Source organism: Cetorhinus maximus, chromosome 9, assembly GCF_964194155.1.
Source record: "Cetorhinus maximus chromosome 9, sCetMax3.hap1.1, whole genome shotgun sequence".
Classification (NCBI taxonomy): Eukaryota; Metazoa; Chordata; class Chondrichthyes; order Lamniformes; family Cetorhinidae; genus Cetorhinus; species Cetorhinus maximus.
Window position 1 is genome coordinate 45,022,066 of NC_135887.1, and position 19,512 is coordinate 45,041,577.

Genomic DNA, 19,512 nt, shown 5'->3' on the forward strand with positions numbered 1-19,512 from the left:
TGTTTATTTGGCAGATTATTGATGGGTAGATTTTAACTACAATTAGCTGTGGCAAAATGACTTATCCAAATCAAATTTTAACACTTGCAACATGCAGATTTGTCTAGTGATTTTTAATTTTTTTTTGCTTTTTATCTTGCAGATTGCTGTGCCCTCTGACTGGGGTAAAGCATAATTAGGCCTAAATGAAGCCAAAACATCAAAAAATAATAGCTACAGAACCACTTGTACAGGCTATTCTTGGGTTGGTTCAGTTGCATCGCCCTTGCTGAATTTCCAGGGCTGTAACTATTTTCCAACTATTTTTTGTACTTTGCAGTGAATTAATTGTACGGAAGTTTCAAATTTTAACCAACCATATAGGTTTCCTAACCTTGTCACTGTTTGCTGGTGTTATGGTCTGCATGAATATATTGTTTACACCAGGGGTTGGAAGATTTGTAGGGTAAGGGTCGTATGTGTGGTTTTGCATGTTAACATTAGCTGTTTCAGCCATACTTGTACTAGGAGTTCTAGAATTGGCTTCTCTTTCTCCTAAGTGCAATCTACTGATCTCTACTGGACGTTTGAAAATATTTGATCCGATTTGGCTGTGGAAAATAACTTGCTAACATTATTTGGCTTGGTTAACACAGAGTGGCCGGTACTAAAGGATGTCTTGTGTCAATGGCCCAATGGGTTGTTAATGTCTTCAGGAGAGGGAACATGTAAACATTTATGTTGTCCAAATTTTAGATACTGTCCTGATGCCAATACTACCATTTCAATCTCATGTTTGATGGGAGACAGCTAGAATTTAAATACTGTGTATCTAGAGTTCAGTTTTGCAGTTTAGTGAGGAATATAATCCTGATGTGATCGGCTTTCTTCTGACTGTTTGAAGAACCGTGTATTTTATTTTCCATGAAAATAACGGGTTGATAATTTTCTAGTTGTCTATCTATCATTAGGGTTTCCCTTCACTAGAGGCAATGGCTTATGTTATTGCTGTTGTAAGGTCATTCTAGACCAAAAAATCACTTTACTGTGGGATTGTTTCAGCATATTTCGATCTCTCTAGAAACTGGATTTGCACTAAAAAGAAACAATTAACTTGCACTTTTATTATTGTTTTTCTATTAGTATCTGTACAAAAGCTAAAAAAGAGGGCAAGAGCCAGATGAAACAAAGTCACATTCATAAGTTTGTCTGCAGTATTGTCGTTTATATCTAAATCTCAATCAAAGTACAAATACTAAGTATTGCAATAGGATGATATGTTTAGAATCTAAGTGAAAGTCTAAATTTGGAAAAGTCAAAATGTGCAATGCTCTGAAGTCTTGTGTGCAAGGATTTTTACTTGAAGTAACAACTAAAAACTTAGCTGTTATCTACTCAGGAATGAAAAGGTATATTTGTCAGATTTGGCTTTCATTAGACCATTATAAGGTGCCAACAATTATATTCAGCAGCCAGATATAGAACAAGCTAATGAACATAATTCTTCCTGTAAAAGCAGGATATGATTTATAATGTTGGTTGAACAAATATTGGTAGCAGTAGAGTTAATAGAAATGCCCATGATTATATAATGCTGGCAGTTGCCTAGCCTGTTACTGCTTTTAATAACTAATCCAGCTCCAAACTCAGAAGCTAACACAAAATTGTGTAGAATTATATTGCATCCTGTATTTTTCTCAATGAACACGCTGGTCAGCTTGCTTTTCTGCCTACTTTCTGCGTTAAAATCTAACTTCACGTTCAGTTGAAAAGGCCGAAAGATGCAGGAGTTTTCAGAATCAGAAAATTGATGCTGCCCCTCTTCCTGTTTGCACATTAAATATATAATCTCTCTTTCAGCTAAAGATCATCTTCACATAGTGCAAGAAACCCACTAGTCTTTTGGCCAATTTTTAAAAATTCATTCATGGGATGTGGGCTTTGCTGGCTAAGCCCAGCATTTATTGCCATCCCTAATTACCCTTGAGAAGGAGGTGATGAGCTGCCTTTTTGAATCGCTGCAGTCCATGTGGTGTAGGTACACCCACAGTGCTGTTAGGGAGAGAGTTCCAGGGTTTTGACCCAGCGACAGTGAAGGAACGGTGATATATTTCCAAGTCAGGATGGTGAGTGGCTTGGAGGGGAACTTCCAGGTAGTGGTGTTCCTGTACGCCTGCTGCCCTTGTCCTTCTAGATGGCAGTGGTCATGGTTTTGGAAGGTGCTGTCTAAGGAGTCTTGGTGAGTTCTTGCATTGCACCTTGTAGATGGTACACACCTGAGTGAATGTTTGTGGATGGGGTGCCAGTCAAGTGAGCTGCTTTGTCCTGGATGGTGTCAAGCTTCTTGAGTATTGTTAGAGCTGCACTCATCCAGGCAAATGGAGAGTATTCTATCACACCCGTGACTTGTGCCTTGTAGATGGTGGATAGGCTTTGGGGAGTCAGGAGATGAGTTACTTGCCACAGGATTCCTAGCCTCTGACCTGCTCTTGTAGCCACAGTATGTATATGGCTAGTCCAGTTCAGTTTCTGGTCAATGGTGTAACCCCAAGGATGTTGATAGTGGGGCAATCAGCAATGGTAATGTCAAGGGGTGATGGTTAGATATTCTCTTGTTGGGCATGGTCATTGCCTGGCACTTGTGTGGTATAAATGTTGTTTTCCACTTGTCAGCCCAAGCCTGAATATTGTCCAGGTCTTTCTGCATTTGGACATGGACTACTTCAGTATCTGAGACACTGCGAATTGTGCAGAATCATCAGCGAACATCCTCACTTCTGACCTTATGATGGAAAGAAGGTGATTGATGAAGCAGCTGAAGATGGTTGGGCCTAGGACACTAACCTGAGGAACTCCTGCAGTGATGTCCTAGAGCTGAGATGATTGACCTCCAACAACCACAACCATTTTCCTTGGTGCTAGATATGACTCCAACCAGTGGTGAGTTTTCCCCTTGATTCCCGTTGACTCCAGTTTTGCTAGGACTCCTTGATGCCACACTCAGTCAAATGTGGCCTTGATGTCAAGGGCAGTCACTCTCGCCTCACCTCTGGAGTTCAGCTCTCGTGTCCATATTTGAACCAAGGCTGTAATGAGGTCAGGAGCTGAGTGACCCTGGCGGAACTCAAACTGAGCGTCAGTGAGCAGGTTATTGCTAAGTAAGTGCCACTTGATAGCACTGTTGATGACCCCTTCCACCACTTTACTGATGATCGAGAGTAAACTGATGGGACGGTAATTGGCTGGGTTGGATTTGTCCTGCTTTTTGTGTACAGGACATACCTGGGCAATTTTCCACATTGCTGAGTAGATGAGTGTTTATAGCTGTACTGGAACAGCTTGGCTAGGGGCGCAGAAAATTCTGGAGCACGAGTCTTCAGTACTATTGCCGGACTGTTGTCATGGCCCATAGCCTTTGCAGTATCCAGTGCTTTCAGCTGTTTCTTGATATAAGTGGATTGAATCGTACTGGCAACTGTGATGCTGGGGACCTCTGGAGGACGCCAAGGTGGATCATCCACTTGGCACTTCTGGCTGCAGATTGTTGCAAATGCTTCATCCTTTTCTTTTGTACTGATGTGCTGGGCTCCCCCATCATTGAAGATGGGGATATTTGTGGAGCCGCCTCCTCCAGTGAGTTGTTTAGTTGTCCACCACCATTCATGACTGGATGTGGCAGGACTGCAGAGCTTTGATCTCATCCGTTTGTTGTGGAATTGCTTAGCTCTGTCTATTGCTTGCTGCTTATGTTGTTTGGCATGCAAGTAGTCCTGTGTTGTAGCTTCACTAGGTTAACGCCTCATTTTCAGATATGCCTGGTGCTGCTCTTGGCATGCCCTTCCTGCACTCTTCATAGAATCAGGGTTGATCCCCTGGCTTGCTGGTAATGGTAGAGTGGGGGATATGCTGGGCCATGAGGTTACAGATTGTGGTTGAATACAGTTCTGCTGCTGCTGATGTCCCACAGTGCCTCATGGTTGCCCAGTCTTGAGTTGCTAGATCTGTTTGAAATTTATTCCACTTAGCACAGTGGTAGTGCCGCACAACATGATGGAGGGTATCCTTAATGTGAAGACGGGACTTCGTCTCCACAAGGACTGTGCGCTGGTCACTCCTACCAATACTGTCATGGACAGATGCATCTGTGGCAGGCAGGTTGGTGAGGATGAGGTCAAGTATGTTTTTCCCTCTTGCTGGGTTCCTCATCGTCTGCTGCAGACCCAGTCTAGCAGCTGTGTCCTTTCGGACTTGGCTAGCTTGGTCTGTAGTGGCAACTGAGCCAGCCTTTGTGAAGGACACTGAAATCTCCCACCCAGCGTACATTCTGAGCCCTTGCCAGCTTCAGTGCTTCCTCCAAGTGGTGTTCAACATAGAGGAATACTGATTCATCAGCTGAGGGTGGGGGCTGGGGGGGGTGGTATGTGGTAATCAGCAAGAGATTTCCTTGCCCATGTTTGACATGATGCCATGAGGCTTCATGGAGTCTGGAGTTGATGTTGAGGACTCCCAGGGCAACTCCTTCCCCAATGTATACCACTGTGCTACCACCTCTGCTGGGTCTGTCCTGCTGATGGGACAGGACACATCCAGGGATGGTGATGGTGTCTGGGACATTATCTGTAAGGTATGATTCCATGAGTATGACTGTCAGGCTGTTGCTTGACTAGCCTGTGAGACAGCTCTCCCAATTTTAGCACTAGCCCTCTGAGGTTCTGTGCAGGTTGACAGGGCTGAGCTTGCCGTTGTCATTTTGATGCCTCGGTCAATGCTGGATAGTCCGTCTAGTTTCATTCCTTTTTTATTGACTTTCTAGTGGTTTGATACAACTGAGTGGCTTGCTAGACCATTTCAGAGGGCATTTAAGAGTCAACCACATTACTATGGACCTGGAGTCATATGTAAATCGTCACATCTGTGAGCCAAGACACGGAATGTTATTGGTCTATTCTGCTGTTCAGAGGAGGAGAAGTCACATAACCGTCGTGTTTAATGCTGTCTGCATCCAAAGTCCACACACTGCACTTTCCAGCCATGGTCAGTAGTTAGTTATCGGGAGCAGACATCCTTCCCCTTCATCCCAGTTCTCTCCTGGCCTATCTTAAAGCCTAGGAGTTTTGAGACAGACCTATTTGCAGCACCTCAACTATCACAAATTTAACATGTTTGAAATGAAAATTTTAATAGAAAATGAACCAACCCCGCCCCCCCCCCCCAAAAAAAAAGATTAAAATGCCTGTTTCGAAGGTTTAATATCTAACAAGAGCTGTAGCCTTCATTTATATAGTGCTGTTTGTGGCAAATGAAAAAAGATGTTGAGCAGGTGGGAGAAGAAAAAGTAGAACGGAGTGGGTTATTGGTTGAAAAATCTTGATTAGGCATTGCTAAAGTAAGGGAGGAAAGAAAGTAAGGTGTGTCAATTTCAGCAGGAATTATGCGGAGTATCCTGCCCGGTGCGTGAAAGCACAATTGACATTGGTGGAACAAACATACTGATGAATGACTCAGGAGTTTTTGGAGTGATGATTCAAGCAGGGCTAAAACTGGACTGTGGGATAGAGTGGGTGTGGCTAGGCAGTGGAGGAATATTCAGATTAGGATCTTGAAATTGGTTTGTGGGCACAGATAATGGAACTTTTCAACAGGCAAGGACTTTGATAAAAGCAAAATACTGCGGATGCTGGAAATCTGAAATGAAAACAGAAAATGCTGGAAAAACTCAGCAGGTCTGACAGCATCTGTGGAGAGAGAAACAGTTGATGTTTCAAGTCTGTATGACCCTTCTTCAGAGCTCAAAGGACTTTTGAGTTGGTTTTAGAATGATTGATGTGGAATGTCAACTGGGAGACCATTAAAGCAGTCGAGTCGTGAGATAACAGTTTACAAATAGTCTTGGTGGCAGTAGAGCAGATGGGAGCTGTATCCTGAATGTGGAAGGCGAATTGTCTTGGTAACTGGATGTGGGGAAGAAAATTCCAGTTGAGATCAAGCAGCTGCCCAAATTCTGCATCATCACACTTGGCCTTAGGTGGTAGTTGGGCAGGTTAATGGAATTGAAGAGAGACATGCATTAGTTGATGAGAGCAAAAAGGGTGCCTTTAATTTTGCTTAATTAAGGTAGAGAAAATGTTTATTCCTCCAAGACTTAATGCTGTTGATGAGTTGAGCAGCTACCATGAAATTTAGTTTGTATGTCATTGGTGCAAGTGTGGAAGCTGATCCCATGCTTTGGGGTGATGTTCATAAGGATAAGCATTCGGATGAGGGAGAGAACCAAGGATTGACTACTGGAGTACACCAGCAGTGACTGTGCAGTGGTGGGAGTAGGAGACATTGTTGTGCATGGAGTTGGGAGAGAACCGTCACAAAGGTGGTCTACAAAGGAGAATGATCAAAGGTGTCAAAGGCAGCAGAGAGATCAAGATGGATGAGCAGGGACCGCAAATTGTAGTCAGGTCACATGCAAACCTACAAAGGGCAAGTATGCTCTCTTTGAACTCCGAACAGAACCAACAACACACATTTCCTGGGGTGCATTGGGCTTAGTTAATTGGATCCTTGGTTTGTGAAAGAAAATTATTTGAGGAAGATAGGGGTCCAGGACAGGTAATCTGCCACATCATTTGTTTCCCCAAATTTTTCTGAAAATCTTACCTGAAAAGTGTCACTGAGGAGTTTGGAATACTAGAAGAATGGGATATCATTTTGAGAAGTTTGTGCTGCAGTATAGGCCAGCATTTGGAGCAAAGTTTAAAAACACCGTGCTTTGCAAATATGAGAAGATTACTTAGTTCATTTGTAGACTATCTAAAGGGAGCACTTTTTAAAGAAGGGGAGCTAACCAACTCCTACCAAAGGTAAATTCAAGTAGGTAGATTTTGTACACCCCCATACTTCACACAGACCCAACTAATGGAAAGGATTGATAATTATTTGTCTTTTTTATGGTACTCTATCTGTATTCTAATAAATATTAGTAAGAAGTTAACTTTTATTCAACAATAATCCATGCCCTTCTGAGGATATTTGCTTTCTACTGAGGTACAGCCTTGTATTTGCTCTCTGGTCCTACACCCAGGTAGCCAATGATTTGAACACTTTGGCAGTGCATTGCAGCCGGTCACTTGAAAGGGGCCATCACACCCGAACCCAACTGATTCTCATTGATCTATATACGTATACCGTTGGTCCATAATTAGCAGTGGAAACCCTAGCTGACTTTACATTCTAATTCAAATTGGAAAACTCAGTTTGGACCAGGGAATGTGAACTTTCCAACTCTCCTGATCTGTGTATTCAGCTACTCACTGAATAAGCTCGGACATTGGAAGCTATTGCCATCGTGATACGAGTGTAAAACCACGGGTGTAGGGTTCTGATAATTTACTCTGCATGGCTGAGATTGGCTACTTCAGCACCAACGGAGAGCAAGAATCAAACATGTAACTTCTGATCCACTGCACAATTGGCAGAGCAAGCAAGTCCTGCTTTCCAATCCCAAACCATTCTTTTCTTACACATTTAAAGCTGAACTGCATAGGAAGAGGAATTGATTATTGAACCCCCTTTATTATTTTTGTTATCTTTTTAATCCCAATTGTACTTATTCTCTGTATTCTTGTTTCTCAATTACATATCTTTCTCCTTTTTAAGTGTCTCGATTCACTTTAAATGTTTCTGGTCCTTGTGTGAAGGTAGATTGAAATCCAAAATTGTGTCCCATTTATCCCTGTCGATTCCTTCATTACTTTAATCACCTCATCCTCAGGGAATGTATCCCAAGTTTTCCCGGACTCTAAACACAACTCGGTCCCATTGACCTGGTGCGGTATTGCTGGATTTTTACACCAAATCTACAGCAGAGAAAAGGTCATTCAGTGCAACAGATAAATGCTGATGTTTATAGTTCAATACGAGTCTCCTTCCACCCCTCTTCCTGTAACCCTATTAGCATTCCTTCTGTTCCTTTCATGTGTTTATCTGGTTTCCCTTTTGATCCATCTACTGTATGCTATTCACCTCAGCTATTCTTTATGGCAATGTTCCCTGTAAGCTGCACAGATGTGCAGCAATTGAGAATGTACTGCGTGGTACAAACAGGCCCACATAAGCAGAGGTATATTTAAGAAGGGACTGCGCAGGTTTGACTCTTGCTCTTTGTGCTGAAGTAGCCAATCTCAGCAGGACTCTGTGCTGTGGAGTGACATTTGAAGAAAGATTGGTAATGAGTTCCACATTCTTGTCACTCCTTGGGTAAACCCAGTTTGTTTTTTGAATTCCTGAATGCATTTATTGGTGAATATCTTTTTATTTATTGCTCCTAGCTTTGTTCTCCCCCACAAAATATTTACTCTACGTCCATACTGTCAGAACCGGTTATAATTTTAAAAGCATCTATTAGGTTACCCTCAGCTTCTTTTCTACAGAAAATGGCCCCAGCTTGATCAGCCTTTCCTGATAAGTGCAACTCTCAGGATCATAGGAACAGGATTAGGCTATTCTGCCTACTTGAGCCAGTTCCACCATTCAGTGTGATCATAACTAATCTGTATCTTAATTCCATTTACCTGCCTTGGCTCCATACGCCTTAATGTCTTTGGCGACATGTCTCTCAATCTCAGATTTAAAATTATTATTGAGCTGGCATCTGTGGTTTGGGAGAATGTGTCACACTTACACCACCCCTTTGTGTGAGGAAGTATTCCCTAATTATGATTCTGAATGGCCATTTAAGGTTAATATTGAGATTAATTCCCTTGTCCCAGACTGCCCCACCAGCAGAAAATGTTTCTCTTTCTCGCTCACTCTCTCCCATCAATTCCTTTCAAAATCCTTAAACCTTAATCAAATCACCCCCTTCTATAATCCAGAGAAAGCAAGCTGAGTTTATGAAATCCCTTGTCACGATTTAACCCTTAGAACCCTGGTAACATTCTGATGAATCTGCACTAGAGGCCTTCCAGGGCCAATATATATTTTCTCAAGTGTGGCATCATCATTGTAAATCTTGTTTCAATCATCTCCAGTGCCTCTATGTCCTTTGTATATTGTAAGAAAGAGACCAGCATTGTGCACAATACCCCAATTGTGGTCTAAGGTTGGATACAAGTTTAACATAACTTTTTTCTTTTCAATTCTATCTTTCTAGAAATGATCCCCAGTGTTCTGTATTTTTTAAGGCCTTATTAACCATCACCATTACCTTTAGTGATTTGTGTATCTGTACTCCTTCACTCTCTACCCCATTTTTGTTAATTGTATATTAATTGTGTTTGTTTATATGCAGTTAGACAGCATTAATTGCGGTTTTACTTGAGCACGTATAAAAAGACACTTACTGAAACTGTGATGTCATTGAGTTAGAGTTGGGCTTGTAATGTTTCATTTTGTAAATAACTGCAGGCCTGAGTAAAGATATGCTCCAGTATCATCCTTCACCAACTATCTTTCTGGAATAGAACAATTTGCTCTCTTAGTATTCAAGCAATATGTGACCTCCTTATTCTTCTTACCAAAGTATAATAATTCAAACTTGGCTATATTGAAATTACTTTGCCAATTATGCATCTATTCTGCAATTTTATTGATGTAATTGTCTTTTGTCACAGTCTTCAGTATAAACTGTACCCGCCCCCTTCAAATTGTATCCAAATCATTTATGTACATTGTGAACAACAATGGTCCCAGCACTGATCCTTGTGGGAACACTACTTCCTGTCTTTTGTTAGTCTGAGTAGCTAACCTTAACCCCTTCTGTTTTCTGTTCTGTAGCCAGCTCTCTTATCTATTCTGTAACTTGTCCCCTGACTCCACATGCTCTGACCTTAGTCATGAGCCCAATATGCAATATTGAAAACCCAAATCTATTATATCTACTGAATTACCCTGTCTACTCTTCCTGTTAATGCTTCAAAGAATTGAATAAGGTCGATTAAGCTTTACCGTCATTTTGAAATCCATGCTTTCGATTTTTGGTTTCTAGATGGGGTTTTCGCCATGGCTTTTATATCCTTCCTAAGGTGAGGCACCCAAAACTGAAAAAGAGTTCTGACCACTGTTATGTATGACTTCTGACTTCTATCTCTGTTTTATTTGTTTCAACTTTCCTTTTTAGTCATGTGTTTTCTTCACTTCATTAACCTCTACTTTTTCATTTCCCTCTTGTACAGCTATAAAATGTTAATTTAATTCTTCCCCCATGTCCTTCTGCTACGTATGTTTTTTAAATAGGCTTACATCCTCCTTTTACAAGTCTCACACCTGATATACTTAAAGCATTGATACTATTTGCATTTTTCCCACTTGTCTTGCAATGGTATATTCTTGGTCTCCTTTTGTTGCTTTCTATAACCCTCCCAGCTCTTATCCTTGCAATTAATTTTTGTTGTGCTTGTCCTAATCGCTCTTCTTCCACTTCGCCAGAAGTAACCCTTTTGACTTGCTTGTCAGGTACCTTCTTGAATGGAGTCCACTCCAGTTGTGGATTTGTTCACTAATATCTGGCACTCTATTCCAGCCAATTCTTCACTTATCCCTATGAAATTAACCTGGTGTTCACGTTTTGGGATTTCTGACTGTCGCTTAAGATGGCTCTAGGTTCCATTTGTTAACTGTAATGTGAATGGGGTAACTTCCCAAAAATAGCAGAGTTGGGAAATGTAATTTAACATGAAGATGAGTCTGTACCAAGGAATAAGAATGAAAGTCAGTTTAAGAATCCAGGGACGTTTACACCTTATGATGCAGGGATGTTTCTATTCATGAGTCCAGCTTGAGGTGTCTCGAGAATATTCTTGGAGCTCCTATTGTTGCATCCCTCGGTTATGCTGTCATCTAATTAGATAAGTACAATGCATTTATACTTCTGCTTGTAAGACACTCAGGCTGCTAAGGCAGAAATGAAGTCGGTAACAACTGGTTTATGTTTAAGTTAAAACAGCAAGCAGAATTAAAGTAATTGGCAAAAGAATCAAAGGGGAGATGAGTTTTTTTACACAGCAATTTATCATGATCTGTAATGCACTGTCTGAATGGGTGATGGAAGCTGGTTCAATAGTAACTTGCAAAGGGGAATTGCATATCTACTTGAAAAGGAACATTTGCAGAGTTATGGGGGAAAGAGCACAGGAATGGAATTAATTGGATAGCTCTGTCAAAGAGCTGGTACAGCCATGATTACCCAAATGGCGGCCTCCTGTGCTGTATCGTTTGAAGTTCAAAACCTTCCTGTGTGACCTTTCTTTCTCTCTTAAGCCGATTGAGCTGCTTTTTTCCAGAATCTCTGCCTTAGTTCTGACACAGTTACAATGCCAAGTGGATGACCCACTACAGAAATTTACCACCTTGTCTCTCTTGGATGGGAACACATTTTCCCCAGTTTAGTCACCCTGCATCAGTATTTAAGCTCTGTCACGTTGGGCCTACTAGCAACTTTGCTCTAACCCAGTGTGCTTCACCATATGCTTGCACCAATCTGTTTTTTCCCTTCTGCTTCCCATTTCAATCGTTCCTCTGCTAATTTTGAGATACTGATTTTGTTTTTACCTTTTAAAACTTGAACCAGTGAATGGAGGCTATTGTTTTTTCAGACAAGAACACGTCATTCTGTGGACAGTAATTGTGACATGCATAAATTATATCCTGCACCATTAGGAACAGATGTTAAATGAACTAATGTTTCTAGAGATGGAAACAAACAGCTGTCCCTGGGGTAGAGACTACACAATAAGCACTTTTACCAGTTTTACCTGTCTGAGAAGCAGCTGAAATTTCATAACTGCCAAAGTGTTTTTGTTCTATCTTGATCTAATGTAGTATGATTATAAGCCTAATAAGCCTGATCTGGTGTACTTGGAAAAAATGGTGGGTGTAATTTTTTCCATGTTGCTACATGTGCAAACAGATGGTGTTTTCTGTCTTCAGTTACAAGTTTCATGCTATCTTGTCACTTAATTATAATTATCATTTATTGCAGATGGGGAAGAGGATTTGGCCTTGTTGGGATCATTTTTGGAAAGGATAGTGCTTTGAATCAGCCAAACAGTATATATGGACTTATTTTCTATGTACTACAAATGTTGTTGGGTGAGTACTGTGTACATCTGGGTTAATATGATTCACACCAGGATTTGTTAGGGCATCTGAGCTTCTATCATTCACAATTAGACCAGTGTTTATTCAGAATCATACTGTACTTGCAACAGTAGCAATTTTCATTTTACAATAGATTGACCGCTGCACCATTTTAAAGTTCCATAGCTCATTCATACAAAAGACATTCAAACAAGACATTCTATGTGCAGAATTTCTATTGGATGCTTATGAATACAGGAAGTTGTCAATTGATATTTTGATTGGAACTGCGCAAAGTGACTGAGAGAGAATGATGTCTTATCATGCAATCCCATTAGGAACAAAAATGGTCAAAAATCCTACAGCTGGATTTTAATTCTGAGGAGGAGGGATTTGATAAATTGTGTTTGAGTGCCCATTCATTTTTTTAATTTTAACCTCCTACAGGAATAACTAAGTGTTTTGCCCTGGGTCAAGAACATTTTTTAGATTTTAAATAGCCAAAAAACACTGGCTGGGATTTTCCGGTCCTGTCATGGTGGGACCCGCCACAGGAGATTCTGCAGCCCAACCAAAAGCCCATTGACTTTCAGAGGGACTAAACGATCCTGGTGGCAGGCGAGGCCGCAAAATTCCACCCCATTACTGGATCCTTACTTTTTAAACTATTTTATGTTATCCTAATGTATTTTTTAAACGATACATAGACATTCAATGAAAGCTTAACTTGCTGAATGGTAAATCTGTGTAGAACTGATCTTTTTCAATACTTGATTTCCTTGGGAATGTTACTATAGCGAATGAGTCTTAATCCATCCCAGTTTTATTGGCTACAGACTTTCCTGTTGCTAAATTTATTTTTGGAGTTAATAGTCCCCTCTTGGTAATCCTTCAGATTCCGATCACTCCAAATACTAATTGCTTTATACAAATTAATGTTTATCTGCATTATTGGAACTGTGAAAAACTATTTTTATTCCACCAAATAATTAAACCAAATTAGCGATTTGGCTATCCGATATATGAATGACAGCATTTACTGATTCCAGTTCTTGCAATGTGAGTGTCTCTATTTTCACCTGTCAAATACCATCAATAAAACTTAATCTGCCTTCTAGATGCACCATTCTCCTGAACAGTGACTACGTTTTCCACCATGAAGATTGGGTAGGAAGACCACTGTAGCAGTACTGCACTCCTTATCTGCCAGTTCAGCCTATCTGAATGCTGACTCTCCAGATCCTGTGAAAACATTCAAAGCTCATGCTGCATGTCTGACCAGTGCTTGGTCTACATTCAAGTTTATTTTGTTAGTATCTTAAAGAATGCTAAATTTAATGTTTGATTGTATTACTGCCAACTGGAATGGTCTCAAACAGGGAATTGTTTCCTCAGGGTGGCATTCCCTTTTAGAGTCAGGTGATCTGGATGCCATTTATCCTTGGATCAAGTAAACCCTATTTAATGATAACAAATACTGTGTGCAATTCAAATTAAACATTGGCATCCATTTGAACTGGTGTTTAATAAAGTACTACGGCTGTAGCCAGGACGTACAAATACTTAACTAAGTGGATAAAATCAAGGAAATAGACCTACATACTAAATTCATGCAGCAACATGGAAATATCCCATTGTAAGCTCAGCAGTGCTGTAAGTCTAAGGCCTGCTCCAGGCTCTGATCTTCAATGAGTGTGGGAAATAGTTAAATCTGTTTTCACCATCTGTATCAATCCCACTAACTCTTCACTTACAAAGGATGTAGTTATGTGCCACACATTAATGATGGACTTGTTATAATATTTGCTGAAAAAAATCCAAAATCCTGGATCAAAAACTTGAGTTAAGTTGGAAGAACAAAGTTTAACTATCTCCTTCTAAACATGATGCCACCGAACTTAGTGGCCTTTGATAATACTGGTTCTCTCAACTGTATCCAGGTAACTAGTTTCTGTAATTATTCATGAATCCTTGTTTGAGTGTTGCCTCTTCTAAGTGGAAAGCAGCATTGTGCTAAAGTTCGATATTCTGTTGCGCCATTCCGTGTTAGTTTGCAAGCGTAGTGAGTAAACATTTGTTACAATACCTCAATCACCACTTGCTTTGTTCCAGAACAAATCAGTTGATTTATAATGCACTCCATTCCTGTTTCCAAGAATGGAATGAATCTCTTCAACATGAGGGTAGCAGTAGGTCTCAGTGTTATAGGGTCTTAAGTATCGTGTGGTAGCTTGTTCATATCTGGCATTAAATACAACTTCAGATTTCTGTCTGAATGGTATAGCAACACCTATAAGAGTGTAGTATGGTTGCCCCACTCTTTCTTGGCTTAATATTAATGTGGTGCATGTAGTCAAATATTAATGACTAGTCTTTAGGAAAATGTGTTTTGTAAAATACTGAAAAAACCTGACTTTGTTGACAGTGACTTGGCATTGACAAAAGAAGTGTTTAAAAAAGGCAAACAAAGCAATTACTTTTATATTAAGCAATAGCAAATTATGCCGAGGCAGTTCACAGTAAAATCAGGCACCCAGCAGTGGAAGGAAAATCATAGCCTCCTTCTGCACAGCGTGCTTCTTTTTGAAAGAGCTATCCAATTACAGTAGTCTTTTGCCCTTGCAATTTTTTTCCTTTAATGTTTCCACCATTCCTTGAGGCAGTGCATTCCATTTCATAACAACTAGCTGTGCAAAAATAAAAAACCTTTACGTTCCTTCTGGTTTTTGTTGTAAAGGTTCATTTAGTGTCTTACGAAGAGATCTGGAGGCTTGTATGATTGAACATAAACTGTTTATTGTTAACCCATAACTATATACATCTCCACAATACTTATCTTCTGTCCCCTCTGCCCCATCCCACATATCCACCTCATAAGTGCCCCAAGATTTTATTTCTGATTCTTTATTTTAATCTACATACCATATTGCAGTTGCATCACCCATAGGTGTAGTCAGCTTCCAGATGTATGCTGACACCTCTCAACTCTACCTCTCTGTGCCAACGCTTTCAGACTGTTTATTCCTGACAATGCCATGCATGGATGCTGTCTCCATGCTGGCCCTTTCCAGACTCTACCACATAGTCTACTATCATGTGACACTCTACATCATACTGTGGGCGGTACTGTTCTCCAGTCCCACATTAACCCTTGCTCTGTCAAACACCCTTATACTACAATGGCATGCTGCTATCCCTTAAAGGCATATTACAACAGTTTTATGCCAATGACAAATCTGTCTCCTTGTGGTTACTGACTCTCATGCCAGTGGAAACTATTATTCCTTCTTTACTCTTAGCAAAATTCTTAACTTTGAATACTTCTACTAAATCTCTCCCTAAGCTTCTGTTCTCGAAGGAGGACAATCTTAGTCTCCATGTAATTAAAGTTCCTCATCCCTGGCATTATTCTCATAAATTACCTCTGCAACCTCTCCAAAGGCCTTGACGTTCTAAAGTGCGGTACCCAGAATTAAACATAATACTCCAACTGAGTCCTAAGCAATGTTTTGTAAGGTTTCATATAACTGCCATAGAAAAGTTGAGGAGGCTTGTGTGATGGTGAGGAGAGAAGTAGCAAAACTGAGGAGTTTAAGACCTAGTGCGGTCAAACAGTTGTAAAAGCTCTTACCAGAAAAGCTGGAGTGGCGAGAAAGAAGTGCAAAGTTGATGTGTGCTGTCATGAAGGACTGAGAAGAAGTGGTATAGATTGGGAAAATGCTAGACTGGAGGTATTTTAAAAATGATAATTCAGAGAGTGGGGGAAATGGAATGAGGCTAATCTGGAGAGGGGAGCAAGACAAAGTGAGAGAGGAGAAACGAATGAATGAGGTGGATAGGGTATTGGGCCTAAAACTCGATCCAGGGTCAAAAAGGGCACTGAGGTTTCATACTGTCAAGTTGAGTTTGAAAAAGCCACCAGGCAGGAGAATGAAATTTGAGGGCCAGTGCAGAGTTTTTGGCAGGAGCTGAATAGGATAGTTTCAGCCTTTCAGATGTTGAACTGGAGAAAGTTTTTAATCGTTCACATTGTTGTCAGGAATAAACAGTCTGAAAGCGTTGGCATAGAGAGGTAGAGTTGAGTGGTGTCAGCATACATCTGGAAGCTGACTACACCTATGGGTGATGCAACTGTAATATGGTATGTAGATAAAGTAAAGAATCAGAAATAAATTCTTGGGGCACTTGTGAGGTGGATATGTGGGATGGGGCGGAGGGGACAGAAGATAAGCCATTAGATAGGCTGGCGTTTTTGGGACTGGAACCAGTGACGGTGAATTATTTTAAAAAAAACTAAGGAACTATTAATGTTCAGAATTAGATAACACAACTTGTGGAAGTAAATTTGATATTTACCCCTTAATCTAATAAATGTGGAACCAATGTGGACTTAGAAGTGGAAGATCAACAGCTCACATTTGCCTAGCGCTTTTTAACATTCAAAATACCCTATGCCACTTCAGAGTCATAGAAAAAGGAATCAAACCTGGATACAGGAGATAATTTGAAGGCTTTGGTGTAAAAGATGAATTTTCAGAAGATTTCCAAAAGTGAGCATTAGAGAGCCAGGTATTTTTATAGAACAACATACAAGGTTTTATGTTCAAGCTAGCAAGGCAGAAGTGCCAGCAAGGAGTCCCAGAAAGTAGGACAAGCGTGGCTTAAAGCTTTATGACTAATTGTTGGTCAGAGTGAAGGTGGATGAAGGAAGGGCGGCATTGTAATAATTATATCTTGAGGTGATATAAGGATAGCTAAGTGTTTTGACAATGGAGTGGCTAATTGTAGGCTAATAGCGGGTTGAGGAGATAGAAATTAGTGTTTTTGGTGATTGAGTGAACATAGGCTTTCAAGGAAACAGAAGGAGGAGGGTTGGAGAAGGTGATTAGTCTTGAAAAGGAGTGAACTAGGATTATCCTGGGCCTTCACGATAATGGAATTGGCAGAGGTTTAGGCAGAGGGCAGTGAGGTACAGTAAAGTATGGTCAAGCTAGATTTGGTGATTTATACCAGTAGTTTTTTGTTATGACACAGCAGTCTGTAAAGGTTGAGTTATTCAAAAGCCCAGAGGGAAACTTTAAACAACTGTCATAACCTATATTTTCAATTGGTATGTTTTGAGTTGCAGCTATAAATTGAGGAATAAGACCACCAGTTCGCGAGAGATTTTTATATTAAACTAAATGAGACATTTATTATTTTACAACAAATTAAACACATACTCATGGCTACAAATTACTACTATCATAACTTTTTAACAAATTGCCAAATTATTCTCCACTTAGGCAACAATAACCAATAGACTTAACCAGATACCAGGCAAAGCATTTTCACTTTACGTATTCAAAATGAGATTCCTTTCAATTTGTTCCTTTGCAGACAGTTGTAGGCTTACAGGCCTCTTACCTGCACACACAAACTCCTCTCAGGTTATACCTAGCCATCTCTTTTTTGAATGCAAATTCTCATTGTATCACCAGGCCTTTTGAACCCCTTTCATAGTGCCAATTTTATTAGTAATATAAACATTGCTTTAAATGCTCTATTTAAAAATGCAAGTTGCCTCCATGTTTATCTAATTACCATTTCAAACCACCTACTTTCTATGCATCAAAGCATCCAGACTAGCTGTCTTTAATCTGATTAACACACAGACTAAATCTCTATTTAAAAAAAATATAATTTCCATAACATTATATACATTAATATCTCTTCTTGACATCCCCTGTTGAAAAATGAACTGTCATAATTAAAGTGGTTTCATTTTTTAATAACCCATCTCACACTATCTCCTATACTTATTACCCTATTACATTATCAGATGCATGCATTAACATAATATATATACACAAGTCCTTGGTAGCAACAGAGATCACTCCAGTTCAGTATCCAGGTTTTTTTAAATGTCCAATTTTCCTTTAAGCTTGAAACTCTTCATAGATAGAAACACATCTGTGAACAGATTCTGTCTTCCAGCAACATGTATAATCTGTAGATTAAATGGTTGTTATAAGAGACTCTACCTGAAAAGCCTTGCACTTTTGCCTCGAAATTTGCCCAAAGGATTATGGTCTGTATAAACAATTGTTTCTGGTGAATTGTTTGCAACATCAATTTCAAAATGCTGCAATGCTAACACCAAACCCAAAGTCTCTTTTTCGATCATTGAATATCTTCTCTGTTGTACATTCAGCTTCTGTGAAAAATACCCAATCGGTTTTTCAATTCCAGTATCATCATCTTGTAACAGTACAGCCCCAATGTCTACATCGCTTGCGTCAATGGCCAACTTGAATTGCTTGCCATAATTGGGTATTGCCAAAACTGATTTTAACTAGTTTTAAAACTATCAAATGATTTCTGACACTCCAGTGTCCATTGAAACTTCTTGTTTTTTAATAGTTCAGTCAGTGGAGCAATCACGCAGCTAAAATTTGGTACAAATTTCTGGTAAAACCCACTCATACCCAGAAATTTCAAAACTTCTCGTTTTGTTGTAGGCACTGGGAAATCCACGATAGCCTTGACTTTTGCATCTCTTGGAGCCACTTCACCATGTCCAATGGTATGGTCTAGATATGTAACTTGCGCTTTTAGAAATTCACTTTTAGCCAAGTTCATCACCAAATTAGCTTCTTAGTAGTTGAGTAATCAATTCTTCCAGATACTGTAAATGCTCCTCCCACGTCTGACTGAAAACTATTAGATCATCAATATAAGCAGCACAATTGCTTAGAACTGCAATTACTTTGTCAGTCTTTGAAATGTCACAGGTGCATTCTTCGTACCAAATGGCATGACTTTAAACTGATATAGCCCCCTTGGCGTTACAAAAGTTGATATCTCCTCTGCTTTCTCTGACAACGGTACCTGCCAATATCCTTTTAGTAGGTCTGTCCAGGTGAAAAATTTCGATTGTCCCACTTTCTCAATGCAATCTTCCAACCGTGGTATAGGATATGAATCCACTTTTGTCATTGCACTCACTTTGTGATAGTCCACACACAGTCTGTGTTTCATCTGGTTTAGGTGCCAGTACAATAGGCGAACTCCAGTTACTGCAACTAGACTCAATTATATCATTTTGAAGCATGAAATCAATTGCTTTTTGTACTTGTGATAATTTTGCCGGATTTAATTTATAAGGATATTGCCTTATTGAAGATGAAATTTTTATACATACACCATGTATAGCTAAATTTGTCCTTCTCAGCTTATTTCCAAAGATAGATTTGTGTGACTATAATAGCTTTTCTAAATCACTTTGACACTTGCTTGGAAGGTAACTTAATATTTAAATTTTCAAGCACCCCCTCATTATTCAATTTGATTAGAGGAAAATCAATTTCAGAGTCCTGCACTTCTACCTCTTTCTCATCATCTACCATCGCTAATGCCTCTTTTTGTTCCTCTTCCCTGTCAAAGTACATTTTAAGCATATTTACATGACACAGCCTCTTCTTC

General features: G+C 39.9%; 1 protein-coding gene across 3 annotated transcripts in view; it reads left to right on the forward strand.

The window, feature by feature from the left end:
• The window catches only part of LOC144684612 (vitamin K epoxide reductase complex subunit 1-like protein 1), a 57,810-nt gene that overhangs the window by 26,906 nt on the left and 11,392 nt on the right, over positions 1 to 19,512 (forward strand). For all 3 annotated transcript variants that reach the window (XR_013577533.1, XM_078548619.1, XM_078548618.1), the window contains exon 2: positions 11,951 to 12,060. Coding sequence is in view for 2 of the 3 variants with exons in the window: in XM_078548619.1 (XP_078404745.1) it covers positions 11,951 to 12,060 (110 nt within the window). In the remaining variant the exon portion in view is untranslated. The remainder of the gene's footprint in view (positions 1 to 11,950; positions 12,061 to 19,512) is intronic.